This window comes from Aythya ferina (assembly GCF_964211825.1).
Source record: "Aythya ferina genome assembly, chromosome: Z".
Taxonomy (NCBI): Eukaryota; Metazoa; Chordata; class Aves; order Anseriformes; family Anatidae; genus Aythya; species Aythya ferina.
In genome coordinates, this window is record NC_140299.1 from 60,961,460 (window position 1) to 60,978,138 (window position 16,679).

The 16,679-nt window shown below is 40.5% G+C and overlaps 1 protein-coding gene and 1 long non-coding RNA gene across 2 annotated transcripts in view; both read left to right on the top strand.

Moving 5' to 3' along the window:
- Nucleotides 1-1,198: 1,198 nt before the first annotated feature.
- Nucleotides 1,199-16,679, top strand: part of CAMK4 (calcium/calmodulin dependent protein kinase IV) — a 162,952-nt gene continuing 147,471 nt past the window's right edge. The window contains exons 1-2 of the mRNA XM_084505335.1: nucleotides 1,199-1,370; nucleotides 1,668-1,890. Of these exons, the coding sequence (XP_084361461.1) occupies nucleotides 1,214-1,370; nucleotides 1,668-1,890 (380 nt within the window). The 5' untranslated portion in view covers nucleotides 1,199-1,213. The remainder of the gene's footprint in view (nucleotides 1,371-1,667; nucleotides 1,891-16,679) is intronic.
- On the top strand, nucleotides 7,429-13,816 carry LOC311427772. The gene is made up of 2 exons (XR_014687551.1): nucleotides 7,429-11,849; nucleotides 11,946-13,816. It is a non-coding gene; the product is annotated as an uncharacterized lncRNA (long non-coding RNA).

Below are 16,679 nucleotides of genomic sequence, written 5' to 3' on the forward strand. Positions count from 1 at the left end.
TGAGGCTTTATGAAGAAAAGTTCCGTGCTGACCAGAAGATATGGAGTGAGGTGGGGAGTTGGGAGGAGGCATGAGGAGCAGTGGGAAGGTTGCCTCTTTGCTGCTCTGGGGCTGATCGCAGCCCGGCTGTGGTAGGTACTCAGGGCCCATGCTCAGTCTAAAGGGAGGCTTGGAGTTCCTATTAAACTGGCTTGCAAAAAACTTGGTTTGCAAAACAGGACTTTGAGTTACTTTTTTTGCTGCCTACCCAATCTTAATTTGAAAATGATAAAATCTCAAATTGTGATGGGGATCTCCGTTGTAATTTTAAAACAGCAGAAAGTAAACTTGAGAGGAAAGGGCATTATCTCTCTTTTGTCTATCTCATTTATCTCTTTTATCCTTTCCTACCAGTACCAAAGACTAGATTAGCAGATTTTTTTTTATTATTATTATTATTATCTTGTTGAGATAGTAGAGAGATTATCAATAAGAGCTTTTTCGTTGTTATTATTTATATAAATTTATTTTTTTATTAGGTCTTTGAGGAATTAAGAGATTCAAAATTAAGATTGCTTGTTCCCCAGTTCTGGAAGAAAGCTAGGGGACAATAAGAGACAGACTTGTTTATAGGGGGAAAACAAAACAAAACAGGCTGGGAAACATTAACATACTTGAGTCAACACAACACTGAACAGGATACCGTGGTTTGTCTGAGCAAGGATACAGTGTTTAAAAACAGGCTAGCGGATTGTGGTTGAAAATTAGAGGACAATACTTCTGTCACTTCTGCTGCACAGGCTTGCATATGGTCCATTTTACCTCCTGCCTGTGCTTGCATGACAGTAAGAGTGGGTGTAATAGCATGGAGAGGATGTGAGTAGGATTGATCTGGCATACTATGCATGCGAGGCACACACAACTGCTGCTGCTTTATGCCACCACGACACCAATAGCGACTGCCCGTATATAGGCACTTCTGGCTAAGGTTTTTGCAGGCAGGAATACAATATATTTGCATGCATCTCGTAAGCTGCAGATTCCAAAACCTGTTAAGAATGCCATTGCAGCACGGCAATTTTATTTCTTTATGGCTTCTTGTAGTTCAGCGGTGGGAAGTGAAGCCCTATTTTTTGCCTTCTACCGGCTTGGACACCGCGTTTGAGCTCGTTCCCACTGATATTCGTCTTGCCCAGGATCTTCCTCCACACTCACCTCCCCCAAACCAGAGCAGATGCAGTCAGGGCACCTCCCAGCTCCCTTATCGCCCCACGACCACCGATCCCACACCTGGAACCGGGAAAACGGAGCAGCACCCCCGGTGCCTCGCGGGCTGTGCATCCTTCCCTGTCTGCCCCCCCTCTCCCCGGCTGTTCTCCGACCCCGTGCCGGTGCCTCTCCCTTCCTCAAGTTCTCCCCAAATTGGGCCGGGCCGGGGGGCGCCCGTGGGCGGCTCCGTGCTCCGCGACCCCCGCCCCGGGGCGGGTCCGTGCGACCGCCCCCTGCCGCCCCCCCCCAGGGCTGGGGGGAGCCGCTGCCGCCGCCTCTGCTCCAGCCCGGCCCGGCCCGGCGGGGAGGGAGGAGGAGGAGGAAGAGGAGGAGGAAGAAGGGAAAGGGAGGGAGGGAAGCGGAGAGGGAGGGAGGCGAGGTGCCGCCGCCAGCAGCTTTGTCGCTCTTGCTTTCTGCAGCCGGTGCGGAGGAGGGGGCAGCCCCCGCCTGGCGTCCCGGCATGCTGAAAGTCACCATGCCCTCCTCCTCCTCCTCCTCGTCCTCCTCGTCGTCCTCCTCCTCCTCCTCCTCGGGCTCCGCGGCCGCCGGCCGCCCCGGGGGCGCCGCGCCCGACTACTGGATCGACGGCTCCAACAAGGACACCCTGGCCCACTACTTCGAGCTGGAGTCCGAGCTGGGACGGTGAGGAGGCGGGTTGCGGATGGGGATGGGGACGGGGAAGGGGACGGGGATGGGGACAGGGGTGTCGGGGTCCCCTCCGGGCCGTCACCGCGGCGCTGCCACCTCGGGAGCTGCCAAACTTCGGCGGGCGTGAGCGGCACCGGGGGGGCGCGCTGGGTCTGGCGGCATGCGGGAGGGACGCGATGCCTCCTAGGGACCGCGATCTGCAGACTCCCCCCAGCCCCCCCAAATAAACCGGTGGTTCCCAGGGGAAGGCGTCAGACCCTTTCGGTAAGCGCGGGTCCACGCGAACAGCCCAGACCCAGCTCTGCATCGGGAAGGGGGTGGGGGGTGGTCGGCATCGCTGTGAGAGCCCTAAAATGCCTGCCTGTTCGCAGCCTCGCTTCATGCGAGAGCTGTTGTCCCTGCCGCCGTGCCAGCACCCTCAGACCTCGGGCTGACAAAACTCCCACCCAAGACAGGAGCCGTGATTAGGCCTCTGCAAGCAGAGCCACTCCATTGGAGCGCGGCGCAGGCGAATGAGCTGGTACACGTTCATTCATGAATTCTGCTCTACTGCCCTGATGCTTCTGCATGGCAAGTTAAAGGTCCCAAGTGTTCAGCTGCTCCTTTCCCTCTTCTTTTTCTTTCTTTATCTTTTTTTTTTCCAAACTGAACCCCTGCGTAAGATGCTGTTGCCAATATCTAATGTTCAGTTTTCCCTTTCTAAATGCAGTTGTTGGTTTATGCTGCATTTGTGGGTAGAAAATAACATACTCAAAAAGAAAAAAAGAGGAAACTGAAAGTTTCATTAAATGTCTCACACTAGACCATTTTAGTTAGTAAACCAGTAGATAACAGTAATTGTTAATTTTGACAACAATCAACTATTAAAATCCTGGATGACAATAGGAAATCTGCAGGTAATAACATGGTTGCCTTGGTACAGTATTTTCGCAGGAAGGACCTGCAATGAAAGGTACTCCTACAAAGAACACCTGTGATTGCCATACTGTAACTAGCAGTGGTAGGAAAGGCTGTAGCAACACAATATAGCATTATTCTTCACTTGCTGGCTGGGTCTCAAGTATTTGCTGCTGCCTTTTTGCCACTATTGCTACTCATGCTAGCCACATTTAGATAGGCATGGGATTGTGTACCTTTTTCCATCTTGTGCTTCACTACACACCTATGCAGGAACATAAAAACGTAAAGGAGGAAATAGTCATGTTGGTTTTGTTTTCAGACTTAACACAGAAGTGTGTGCTGCTGAGCAACAGCAGTAGGTAGCAACTCTGCCACCTGTATTGATACTGCTATCAGTGGTCTATCAAGAGTCCTTTTAGCATGCCTGCCAGAGACTGTGGGCTTAATTTTTGAGGAGTTTGTGTTGCTGATGCATCATGTATTTATTCTATAGCTTGGGAGAAGGGGTAAAAAATGTGAACTTTCCTGTCTGAGGAAGGCAGAATCAACAAAAGCTGCAGTACAGTGGGGTTTTTCTACCTTGCACGGTGAGACAGTATATGCTGAAACCCCAACAGAGGGTTTGGATAAGAAATGACCACACCCTAACAGTGCAGAGAAGTAAGCCACCAAACTTACTGTGCTATTGGACGGAATCAGGAAATAAGATTTCAAATAAAAGTGGGAAGCAAATAGGAGATAAGAACCATCTTAAACAAATACCATGGGGTAAGTATGGGAGCAAGAAGAACTCAGAGTGGTGCACACTTTGAAGGGGAACTGCACTCAAGGATTTGGCAGCAACATCTTAGTCTGCAGGTCCCAAGGCTGTCCTGGAGATCCATGCATTATGTGCTACCATCCAGAGTGATGCTGCATATCTCAGACCCCTCTAGCAGCTCAGGTGTGTCTTAGCAAATCCAAAAGAGATCCAACAATTTATCTTGGCTCCTAAGTGTAATATAAAATTGTGTTGTATCCTCTTGGTAATCTTGTCTTCAACCTTTTAATGTTGGAGGTAATTTCGAGTACATCTACAAAGAATACACAGTGCTTAGGTTAGTGATGGTGAAAACATATCTGGATCAGGCTGAAAAATGTGGGCATATCATCCTGTTAGATGCAGTAAGTTGAAATAATAAACTAAGTAACAGGTGGTACTATCATGAAATGTCTTTAACAAGCACAGGGACTGGAAGATGTCTTTTGTTAGACTGCAATGACATGTATTTGGACAGTGGTTGCCCAGAATGGGAGTGCCCTTTCCACAGAGTGTGCCTGGCAAATCCCTAAGCCATGGCAGCTAGAAGTTCTTTCTTGTGTGACCAACTAAGGAGTCATGGGAGAAAAGGAGAGAAGAGGAGGAAGCTCCTGCTAGCAGGAAAAAGGCTAAAAACTTGGCTAGGAGTAAACAGTCAGCTTTCAACAGGGGGATTCCACAGGGATCAGTTCATTGGGCCATGCTGCTCAAAATACTCATACATAAGGGGCTGGAGAGTGATATTTGCTTATAGAGGGTTTTTAGAGGCAATATGAGTTATTGGAGAAAGACATTAGTGGACTGATAGGACATTTAAATGGCAGATGAAATTCAGTTTAGATGAATGCACATGGGGCTAGGGGAGAAAACATTAAGCTGCACATAGAAAGATGAAATCTGATTGAATTGTTACAGTTGCAGTTTACAGCTTTATGAAAGTACTGGCTCTGTGCACCCTAGTGATTAAAAATCCTCCAAATAAAATGTTGGTGTCTATTTTCTTTTCCTTGTAAACCCTATAGTGAGGCTAAGACAGATTCGGGGGGTGTATATGCCATGGAACACCTGGTTGGAGGTTTTCTTTGGTGCATCAAGCAAAGCCAGCAGGTCAAAGATGAATAACAGGACTTAAGACCATTTCAGCACAGGGCGTATTTAAGTGGTGGATCTCATGGCCACTGGATACTGTGGATGCTGAAAACTTACCTTGGTACAATAAGCAGCCAGGCAAGTTTACACTAGGGAAATCCTTTCAGACTGCCAATAAAAAAATATACTGATTATTGAACTGTAAGCTGTTCAGTGTTGTGGCAATATCCTTTGACAGTATTGATACGTTTGCTCTATTCATATTCTTCTGTGTTTGGCCCCTGTTAGAGACAGTATTCTGGCTGAGACAGAATTTTACTTTCACCCAGGATGGCTTACTCAAAGTTTGCCTGCTCATCTTCCCTTTAGTGCATTTCCAAAATGCTGTAAAAATGATATTTTTGTCTTTGTTTTAGGAAGATTATTTGTTACTTCCCTGAAAGTAACAACATTGATGAGTTGTGGATTTTTGAGTTTTGTTCAGAGTCTATTTCAGCTAAAAGCTTATTTTCTACACTCTCTTGGAAAAAGATTTTATTAATTTTAGGTTCTAAGCCTGTACATTCTTTAAAGACTAAAATCTTTTGTTAGTCTTGTATAGCCCAAGCTATATCATTTGGTAAAATGTTTCCAAAATCAGGATTAGCATAACAGCATTAAATGAAGGAAGAGGATATTCAGTAAGAAATATTTTGATACTCACCCATATTACAAAAATTTTGCTTTGTTGGAATTTTAGTAAATGTTCTACTTATTATGCCCTCTCTTTTGCCTTACCATGTCAAACTTCACAAGCATTTGAGTTGAAACTAATGCTGTTATTGTAGGCATACTGCAGATCTATTAAATGATCAAGAGCAGTTGGAAGTATCTACTACCAAAATATTTGGGACTTTCTTTTAGTTTCTTAAATAAGATCAAAACGAACAAACTCAAAAGTCACTTTGTGTGTGTGTGTGTGTGTGTGTGTGAGTGTGTGTGTGTGAGTGTGAGTGTAAGAAGGAGTCAGGATCTTCCAAGGTTACATTTTACTTAGTTGTGTGATCCTTGCTGAGGACCTGGAACTGAAAGATGCTTGGTACTTGCAACTTTGAATTGACAGTGTGAGCTGAATGTCCTTGAGGAGTTCTGAGCACAGAGAGTTTAAATCCAAAGAGTGGTTTACACTCAAGATTTCAGTGTGCAGGATAACATTTCTTAGTCTGTCAATCCGGTTTATGAATGCTGACATAGTAGCATTTACTTTTGCAATGGCAGCAGTAGATGAAATCAGGCAACTCCTTTGTATAAGCTTCATTTTATAGAAATGGGTTGCTTTTGCACTTAATGCTTTGAAGTTCAAACAGATTTTGCTTTGAAAGTGTTCCAGTTAGTTTCTCTTCCATTCATCCATTTAAAAAAAATATAGAAAGTGGGACTTATTTTCTGTCTCAACAGTCGTTTGTTATACAGACTGTTTGCCATGTTCACTTTGAAAAACACTTGGTCATTTTTCATTGGGATGCATTTAAAGTAGGTCACTCCCTTCTTCAGCAGCACTTCTTACTTGTTTGTGACTTTCAGTACTGGGCTTGAGGATTTTGTAGGGAGACATGTGTGCTGCTGATAGTACCCGGTGCTAGCTGTCTAAAAATTTTGGGGGGGGGGAGGGAGGGAGGAGGAGGTGGGCTGCTTTGATAAACCAAATTGAGAATTCCACATGGAGAATCATCTTTGAGCAGGAACTGCACAGGTAGACTTGCCTCTGCCCAGGTCATGTAGTGCTACTAATTGCAACTTGCTTTTTACCCTGACAGCTCACACCTGCGGATGAGCAATAGGTGTTTTCATGCAAGCAATTCCTGCTGATCAGCTAGTAGGGAAGATGAGGGTCTGAGGTCTTGCTTAGCATTGTTGTGGTGTATCGGGACCTCGCCTGAGGTAAGAAGATAGGAGTAAGACAGGACATGGGGTCCTTGTGGGTGCTGGCAAAGGCATATGGAAGTAGGTGAACATGGAGAATTGTCTTCATGCATTGCACCAGGTCTACCTGAAGATTTTCACATCCTTTCCACTTGAAGGGATATGTCCCATCTTTGTCCTTGAAAAATATCTTAAACATGTGACAACAGGCTCTTCCATGGTGAGCATGGGCTTTGCCTCTTCTATTAAAGCTATGCTCTTATGGAGAAGACAGTCCAACTTTAATTTGGCCAAAAAGAGGACATCAGAAATTTTTGTGAAGTGAAATGATGCTCTAAGGGAAGAGAGCAAGGGGTAGGTTGGGGGGGTGTTGTCAGTCATTATTAAAATGTATGTTGACCTACAGAGAGTCATAAACAAAAAATTATATCCAATAGTGAATTCTTTCTATGGAAGCTCTATAGCTTCTCAGTCCAATGTTCTGGGTGAAATGCATGGAGTTGGTACCAGGAACCAGAACTTGTCATGGTAATAACCCACATTTTGACAACTAAATCACTTTATTTGGTGAAGGGAGAATATTTTCTTCTTTGCATCTTGTTCAATTCAGTAGTTTGATTCAGAACGAAAAAAAAAAATAGGTGTTGAAGAAATAACTAAAGAAAATTTCCTCTATGATTCTTTAATTAAAAGAAATTGAGAATAGACATACCATTTCACCTAAAGGTCTCTAATAATGGAGAAAAATGGGCAGGTATTTTGGAGAAAACAACAAAAAAAAAAAGGTAGGCATGTGAACCTCGCCATGGAAGATTGTTATTAACTCTTGTTGTCCAAACACCTGTCTCAGATGCTTAGATACTTGTCTAAAAAATAACTCTGTCAAAACATCAGACTGTTGTTTAAATTCCTTTACAGTTGGGATTTGTGACAAAACTCTTATTCTCCTGCATCTAGGAGAATTTCTTTGAACTGCTAACTCAGCACTTGCTTCACTGGGGCTTAGAAAATAGATGATAAAATACACATTTTACAATGGATTATGTGTATATCTGATTCCTTTTGATACTTTGATTGAGGCATTACTGCATTACTTCCATCTTGGAATGACAGAAAATAGGTTTGCTACTGTGGATAAAATGTTTATGTCAATGCTTGTGGCTAGTCACATCAGAGAAGCTAAATCTGCCATAGCCTAATGCCTTCTAGGAATAGGTTAATGGTTAATTGGTTGTGTGCAAGGAACTGTCCTGTTACCTCTGCAAATAAACAGATACTCAGATAACTTCGATAACTTTTTTTTTTCTTTTTTTTTAGTACAAGCAGTAATATTTTGTCTAAGTCCTATCTGCATTATTTCAAAAATAGTATATTTTAAATAAGCTTTTCTTCTTCTAAATATGAACCAAAATAGACTACTGATGAGAGCATGTATTTCATGCTTTCATTTACAGAAGCATTGCAATTTTATTTTTAATGTTATATTGCACCATTTTTAAAGGGTAATTTGTGGATCCATCTATACTGAAGTTTTAATTTGGGTCATGAGTGAAGTTTTTGAAACAAAAGTCTCACTTATCCCCTCACACCATGTGTTGCTCATCACCACGGGGAATTCTTGGTGTGCACAGAGCAGACTGAATGCTGAGAAGACACAGTTCAGGCGTACTTAATCCACTCTAACCTCTTGTGAACACTCAGTTCACAGGACCAGGTTATAGCTAGTCTGAAGTAAAAACTGCATAAAGTTGGTATGTTGGTATTAGCATGTTGACAAGATCTGTTGCTCTCCTACTGCACCATACTATGAACTAGTGCATATCTAGATTATATGCCCTAGTGATACTGTATTTGAATCTAAATAGTTAATCTGCAAGATGAGAGTAGAATGCTTATAGTATCACACACTCAACATAATGCTCAGGTCAATGTCTGTCTACTCAAATTTTAATTAACTTATTAGCTACAGGGAACATATATTATGTTAATGAAAATTTAGTGCATAGAGTGGGCAGTGAAAGGATAGTTAGACCTTGCAGAGTATTGCATTACCTTTGTACTCTTATTAATTAGTCTGTGTACTGAGTGCATTGTTCTGCCAATAAATTGAGCCATTAACATTTTTTTCTATAAAATGAGGGTTGGAGCTTTGAATAGCTGAAATGAATAGATGATCATTCTGTGTAATTTTCACAGCTTTCTTGAACTTAACAAAAACTCTTAACAGTTCTATGATAACACTTTTTGAACTATTTTTTCTTTATTTTCAGCTTACTTATTCCTTCAGCCCCTATGCATTTTTGTCATTGGTTTTACTTCTCTTCTTTTTAATTAAATAATGTATTTCTAGTGAAGAAAATGAATAGCTCTTGAAGTAAGTACTCTCAAGAATACTGTAGAAATTTTTTGCGGATACAGCTTATAGGAGTTGAAAGTAATGACATCATTTGTGTTAATACAAGAATATGTCATATTTGAAAAACATTACAGTAGGCTGCAAGGGGCCAGATATAACAAAGTTGTTCTTTTAGCTTGGTACAGAAACAGTATATGTGAAATTGAATAAGTATTTGCAAGTTCAGTTGAAAACATTTTTCTAAGTGCGACTGTATGAAATGCTTAAATGATTCTAGATGGAAGACAGGTAAACTTACTGAAGTCCTGTCATAGAAGAGTTAAATAACTATCTGCTAATTCCACTGTCCAGTTTTAGGTGTGTGTCTGAGTATACACGGTACTGTGCAAGGAATTGTAATGATTGTAAACTAAAAAAAAAAAACAAAACCAAAACCAAAACAGAATTCAATGGGTAACAGATGTTTAAATGCTTGCTTACACTGCAAATAGCCACATTTCAAAACACTTGTTTTCAATTATGTGTGGTAGTCTGCGGAAGAATACTTACTCTTTGCTGTTACACATTCATCCAAATGCTTGCTAGGAGGGGCTAGCTATCCACTGCAGAGACTGTAAGACACTCAGATTGAAGAAATTTTAACTCACTGAATATTGTCTGAAAAGGTCAATTGGGAACTAAAGAAGTGGTCATCCCCAGCACTTGTCGTGTGTATAGTGCAAGTAGCTGAGCTGTCTTTTCACAGTAAAGACAAATGTTTTTTGTGTGGTATTAGGCTACCCAGAAAACTGGCATGACTTTGGGAAAGCAACCTTCTAATAAGAAATGTTCTGTTAAAAAAAGTGCAACGATTGGAATATTTCTTTCATCTATGTAGGTTCAACAATCATGAATCTTAGGAGTTACTATTGCATAAAAAGAAAAAAAAAAAAAGTAATCCTTTGCATTTTCATGGTGAAACAGAATTTAGGCCTATACACTTACATATTTACTATCGATTTCTCCATTTAGGAGTTCTTACCATTTCTGCATTCTCTCTTCACAATAAGCAAACCTTTATTATTTGAACAGAGTCATTAATTTCACAAGGGATAATCTTTTTACAGTGTAGTGATACTTATTTGAGAAAGGGTAGGCAAACATGCCATGAGTTTTAATAATGATGCTGCTTTTAGTTCTTGGTTTGTCTAATATCTTTTTTAGTATTTACAAAATTTAGTATTTTCTGTCTCCCTCATTTTAAAAAACGTATAAGAATGACAGCTTTTACAAACACTCATTGGTACCTTGGGAATACTCTTCCACACGTTAGTGATCCTTCATTTGGCTTTGCATTGCCAGTGTCTTCAGTGAATCAGTAATCACCAGAAAATGCATTTTAACTTACTTGTTCCTGTTCTTAAAAACTAAATTTATCTTCTAAGTTACTTTGCTGTGTTGGGTTTTGGAATCCGAGAGAGCAGCTTTGTGATATGTAAGATGGCATATCATGTAGGATTGTTTGTATTGTGGAAGCACATTTTGTTGTTGTTGTTGTCGCCTTTGCCTTACTTTTCTATCTGTGTTGCAAAAGGTCTTTTCAGAGACAGAAGCGCACAGGATGCATTTTTCCAGTTTACCCATATTAGTTTTTAAACATCTGGAAACTTCTGAACAAGTCAAGAGAAATGTACATCTTTCTTTCTCCTCTCCAAGGCCCTAGATTGTAGCCTGTGACACTTTCCCAGCTCTTTCTAACCTGGGAAATAAGACCTGTTCTGGGAGCTAGCTTTATTTTTTGCTGTGACCAGGGTTAGTAGGGAAGGTGCAGGTCAGAGTGATCCTCCTGGCTGGCAGCATGCTTTGCAACACACTAGATGTACTGGATCTGCTGAGGATTATGTGTCTTTAGGGCAGAATGACATTTCCCCTGAGGCTACTGGGCGGCAAGGGAGGGTTGTGGCTGGGTACGTGGAAGCCTGCATATCTCCTGGGTTAGCTCTGTTTTTTAAGATCTATTAGCATGGTGCAATAGGAAAGATCATTGAGGATGAGATTTTCTAGAACATTTTCCAATGTGGGATGTTTGATAAGCATATGCATTGTGTGTCCTCAATTTCTTAGACTACATAGTGTTTAAAACAGAAAGATAGAGTAGTGGTGATACAACACTATAACAATACCCATTGCTAATGTATGTTTTGTTATAGAACATAAACAAAAATGGTATAGTTACTGCCATAGCTTAAAACACACCGAGTTCCAAGAACCATCAATATTTGCATCCGTTGTTCTGAGAACAGATTTCCAAGGCAGCATTGTGTTATATATGGAGTGGTAATTCGTGTCGAGAAAATGGTTGATATTAATAAAGAAGGGGGAGATTTGGGAATGTGGCCATGGGGGTTGGAAAGCCCCATGGTTGAGATAACATTAGACTCTTAATGACCAGGAATATAAAAGAGTTTAGAGGGGACGAAGAAGGGTGATTCAGGAGACTCCATGTAGTGTCCGGTTTCTTGTTCTCCAGCTGGTCTCTTGTTCTCCAGCCGTTAAGGCATGGATGTTTCTGGGTGTTTGCTGTTGTTGTTACATTCAAAGTTGTCTGACTAATGAAAAGTTGTTTGGAAAAGAACTGCTGTGGAGAGAAGGGTATAAGAGGGGAGCCTGCCCTCAAGATAAAAAAGGCAGCACCATGAAGTTATATCAATAAAGAAGCAGGAAAAAGAAGTGAAGAGGAACAGGCTGGCAGAATGGAGACCAGGACGGGAGCAGGCACATTGATTGCCTCATGAGGATAGGTTTGGCCAGACTCAGCAAACTGCTCGGAGAAGCTCGTACAGAAAGTCACTGGAAGTGGGCGCACTGGAGCTGGAGAGAAGCCCAAGCTGAGAGAAGCGGAGCCGTGCACACAGCTGCCCCTCGCTGGTAAGCAGTTGCACATTATGGGGAATCATACGTCCTTAGGAACAAAGACTGTCCTGGTAACCTTACAGCTTATTCTCCTTATTAACAATTGCACAGATTATGAGCCTGAAACATGGGACCAAACTGAGGTCAAGGTGTGGGACTCTGCAACTAAAAACGACAAGGTTGCAGTGGGATTGCTCGGCACCTGGCAAGCAACCTCTGAGGCCTTAAAGAGCCGTGTGGAGCCACAATCACAAACGTGTGGCTTGCCAGATAGTGAGGGAGCTGCGGGCTCCTTTACTGATCCGACTGCTACGCCATCACCATGCTGCTACAGCCATCGAAGGCTTTTGCTGTTACGCCCCCTGTTGACCTGGACGTGCCTTTTGACCCAGGCCTATTGGCCTTGAAAAGGAGATGGATATGCTTTTCTTCGATCTGGGAAGAATGGGATACATAAGGCCTGAAGACCAAGTTGATTGTTCAAAAGGAATGGAAAATGGAGACTTGTTTGTAATCAACAAAAGGAATTCAAAACGGAGACTGTTAAGTTATGGAACTTAAAGGATTGTTTGTTACCTATCCTGATTGTATGTATGTATAGGCATACTCGGGTTATTATGTAAAGCAGTGTTCTGTATACATGTATTTAGAATGTCTGATGTTTGTGTGTGCGTGTTGGTGGAGCGTAGACTCCCCGCACACCCAGCACTGTTTACTTGCCTTTTATACCTTTTAGAAATATTTGTTTTATAAATATTACAAAATTCAGATTGAATTCAGACCTCATTTATAACAATTGCTTTCCTTGTAAAATAATTCTAAAGATAGGTGACCCTGCATTATGACCTTGGAAGAGACCATTCATTCTGTAACAAGCAAAACTTACATTCTCTTTGAATTTCATCCACAGGGAATAACAGGAGAGTAATTATTTGACATGAACCACCAAATTACATGGTTAGAATTGAATGTTAATTCTAACAGAAGTGAAGTAATTGTCTGAACAACTTAGTGCTGCAGCTTAAGTTCTCCTCTTTTCACATATACAGTTATCCCTGCTAGAATTCAAGAACCATAACATGTAAATCAAAAGATAAAGAAAATAACAACCCATCTGAGGGGAAAAAAAAAAAAAAAAAAATGTATTTGTAAAATGTGTTGCTCTTTGACAGTTTACTATCTATTTATCATGGCTTTTCTGGGGATAAAGCACTGGCAAAACAAGCCCAACATTCCAAATGCATAGCCTCAAAAATAGCAACATAAAAATTTAAACCCTTGAACAAATGTATAGTCTCTGCTCAGACGCATAGCTCACTGTGAGCATCCATATGTCGTGAATAAGGTGCCAGAACTGCAACTTTACCTCAGAGCTGATGTCATCTCCTCAGTCCTTTTCTCCAAATTCTCCCCACTAGAAGCAAGTGATGCATCTCTCCTCTGGCTTTTCTCCAGGCTTCTTGGAAAAAGCAGTTGCTCAGGTTTAAGGAAGAACAGAATTCTAGAACAATTTTCTTTTCCTCTGAATATTTTTTCCTTCTTGAAAGTATTAATAGTTTCTTCTGAGCTGAGGATATCATAAATGTATCAATACCATTACTTATATTCTATCTTTAATCTTTAAAACATATTCATATCTACCAGGTTCATTGCCTTTGTGAAATCACACTACATCTTAAAATATTATTTTTTGTGTGTGTGTGTTTTTGATTATGAGGATGACCCTGATTGTTCCACAAACTTTTGGAGAACTGAATATTGCATAAACAAAAAAAGGTTCTATGTATGGTTTGATTTTGTTTTCTAATGCGGTAGCAGAGCATTCTGTGACAGAGGGAGTTTGTCAATCAGATCAGTCATGACAAATTGTGTATAGCTTGTTGGCATTTTTTCATATATAAAAAAATAAATAAAAAATCACTGACACTGGCAGATAACAAATTCATATAAAGAAGTTGAGATTAGCTCAGAAATGAAATCCAGGGTTTCCATTTTAATCTTAATAAACTATATTCAGTGAGCAATTTTGCTGTTGTGAATGAATGAAATAAAGAAGCATGTGAGATCTTAATGACTATCCATGGAATATAGGTCTAGTATTATATTAAAGTACTTTTATATTAATATTCTTATTGATTTTTATTTAAATAATCCTGTTAACAGAGGCACACTGCCTGTACCAAAGACTGTTGTGTTACATGATTTTATTTGGTTCTTAGTGTTAAAAAATAATACTGTGCTAAAAAGAGTGGATTTACATACCCTTTCTATAGAAGGCTGATCATAATTTGTACAACTTTCAGATGATAATGAGACTTCCTAGATGCTAATGCTCTTTGGAGACTAAGTTTGAATGTTATTTAAACTAGAGAAAGTATGTCTTTCAGACTTGTTAAATATACAAGATGTTTGCTGTTTGATTTATTAGCTGTCCTGCACCAGTCCAACATTCTGGACCAACAAGAGTATTTGAAGAACATGCTTTTTTTTGGACAAGCGTGTTATGGATGAGTACAGATTTTTTCTTAATCTACATTTCTGGATTAACAAATTACCATTCTGTTCTGGTATATGAACACAGTGCCTTACAGTTTTTTACTTTCCTGGTGGGGAGTGTTTGCTTACTAGCTTTCCATGGTGTTATAAACATAATCGAAGCATAAGGACCTGCAAGATACGTCTGCATGGATGTTTTTACCTTCTGGCTTCATTGGATGCCTCCCACACCAGTTCTTTTTGCTGTAAGAGCAGCAAGCAACCTACCTCTCTAAATTCGCTTCAAGCCCTCATCATTTTCTGGCTTATTAATTTAGTAAAATGAAAAAGAGAAGGGCTGAAAAGTTAATTTTATAATGCAAAGCAGCACTTCATTGAATCACAGAACATCCTAAATTGGAAGGGACCCACAAGGATCATCAAGTCGAACTCCTGGCTCCACACAGGAGCACCCAAAAACCAGACCTTGTGTCTGAGAGTGTTGTCCAAACACTTCTTGAACTCCAGCAGGCTTGGTGCAATGACCACCACCCTGGGGAGCCTGTCCCAGTGCCTGACCACCTCTGGGTGCAGACCCTTTCCCTAACCCCCAGCCTGACCCTCCCTTGTCCCAGCTCCATGCCGTTCCCTCGGGTCCTGTCGCTGTCCCCAAAGAGCAGAGCTCAGCGCCTGCCCCTCCACTCCCCTCACGAGGAAGTTGCAGGCCACCAGGAAGCCTCTCCTCAGCCTGCTCTACTCTGGGCTGAGCAAACCAAGGCACCTCAGCTACTCCTCATTCATCCTGCCCTCCAGACCCTCACAATCTTTGTAACCCTCCTTTGGACACTCTAACAGTATTATGTCTGTCCTTCTTATATTACAGTACCCAAACCTGTACATGAGGCAAAACACTTACATGGTGTAGATAGTGATTACCATTTAGAATATGACTAGTTGTTGTTGTTGTTTTTTGTTTGTTTGTTGTGTTTTTTGAAGAAAGGAAGATGAAGAAGTATGACAAACTTTTTTTTTTTTTTTTTTTTTTTTTTTTTTTTTTTTTTTTCTTTCAGGCTTTGCAGCCAGATGTAAACTGCAAGTGCCAAATTATGTCAGTGGGTATCGGAAAACATGCAAGTTAATTATTATTTTTTTAATTAAATTCAAATCACATCTCAATGCATAATTCATATACTAGGTGTTCAAAAGAAGGTGGAACAGGATTAAAACTGAGTGAAAAAACATTTGATTATTACTATAAGACCTTGCTCAAAGAGTTTATCTGATTGGCAGTAGCATAGAGAGAAGACTCGTCTGTTTCCAGAGAATAATTCATTTAAAATGAGAAAACAATCCAGGTCACCTCCTTCCCCGCCTTCACCTTCTAAGCAGCACAATACCTTTTAGAGTATTTAAAGATTTGGCTTGTTTAGTTAAAAGGCAGTAGCCCGAGTTACTGTAAAGTCATTTCAGCTGGCTTGATCTATACTTGTTTATTGTTCTTGCAACAGTAATATATTAAAAAGGAAAGGAACCAAAATTTTTGTAACCTTCTCACATTCTTTTTTCTACATGACTTTAGATAAGATGAAACATCTTTTGTGATGGAAGTAATCAGATTAGAATTTCTCTTGCAGATAACCATCTAAATTAAAGCTGGTGAAATTTATTCTTTAAATAGATTGTCCAACCTACTGTTAGTTTTTCTCCTGTCAGTCCATATTTTGTGAACTGGTTATGTTTGTTAATTCTGAATGAATACAATAAATATTTACCAGATAACCTGTTAAAATAGTTTGACATAGTGCTTCACATAAATCACACGTTTTAGCTGTACTGAATACCTAATAAGATCATTTAATTGTGTTTTTCCCACAGCCCACATGAACATACTAAACAAAATAATAATGTGTAGAAGAGGTGTTATTCATCCATGATGGCATGTAGCCATTGGAAGACCGCATTTCATGCTGTAAAGTCATGTTTATTAAAGCTTGTTTTATATAAATCATAGAATCACTTAGATTGAAAAGGACCTCAAAGATGATCATGTTCAACTGTTAAATATTCACATTCTTACAATAGTGAATAGCCAGAGATGAGAAACTCCACAATTTCCATCCCATGATTATTTTAAGTATATTGGTCCTTGTTTTTATTTTGATTTAGGGTAAGTAACCGAAGTGTTTACATGATATGGATAATGGACCATTTCAGAGCATGGAATTTTTCAACAATTTTGCATTAAGTTTACGGACACTTTCCCATTTTACATTTTGTGAAAATTAAAGATATTTGTTAATCAAACTAACCAGATTTAAGATCAAATTACATTTATCTATTGTACCAGGGTGCCTTATGAGAATTTTTATG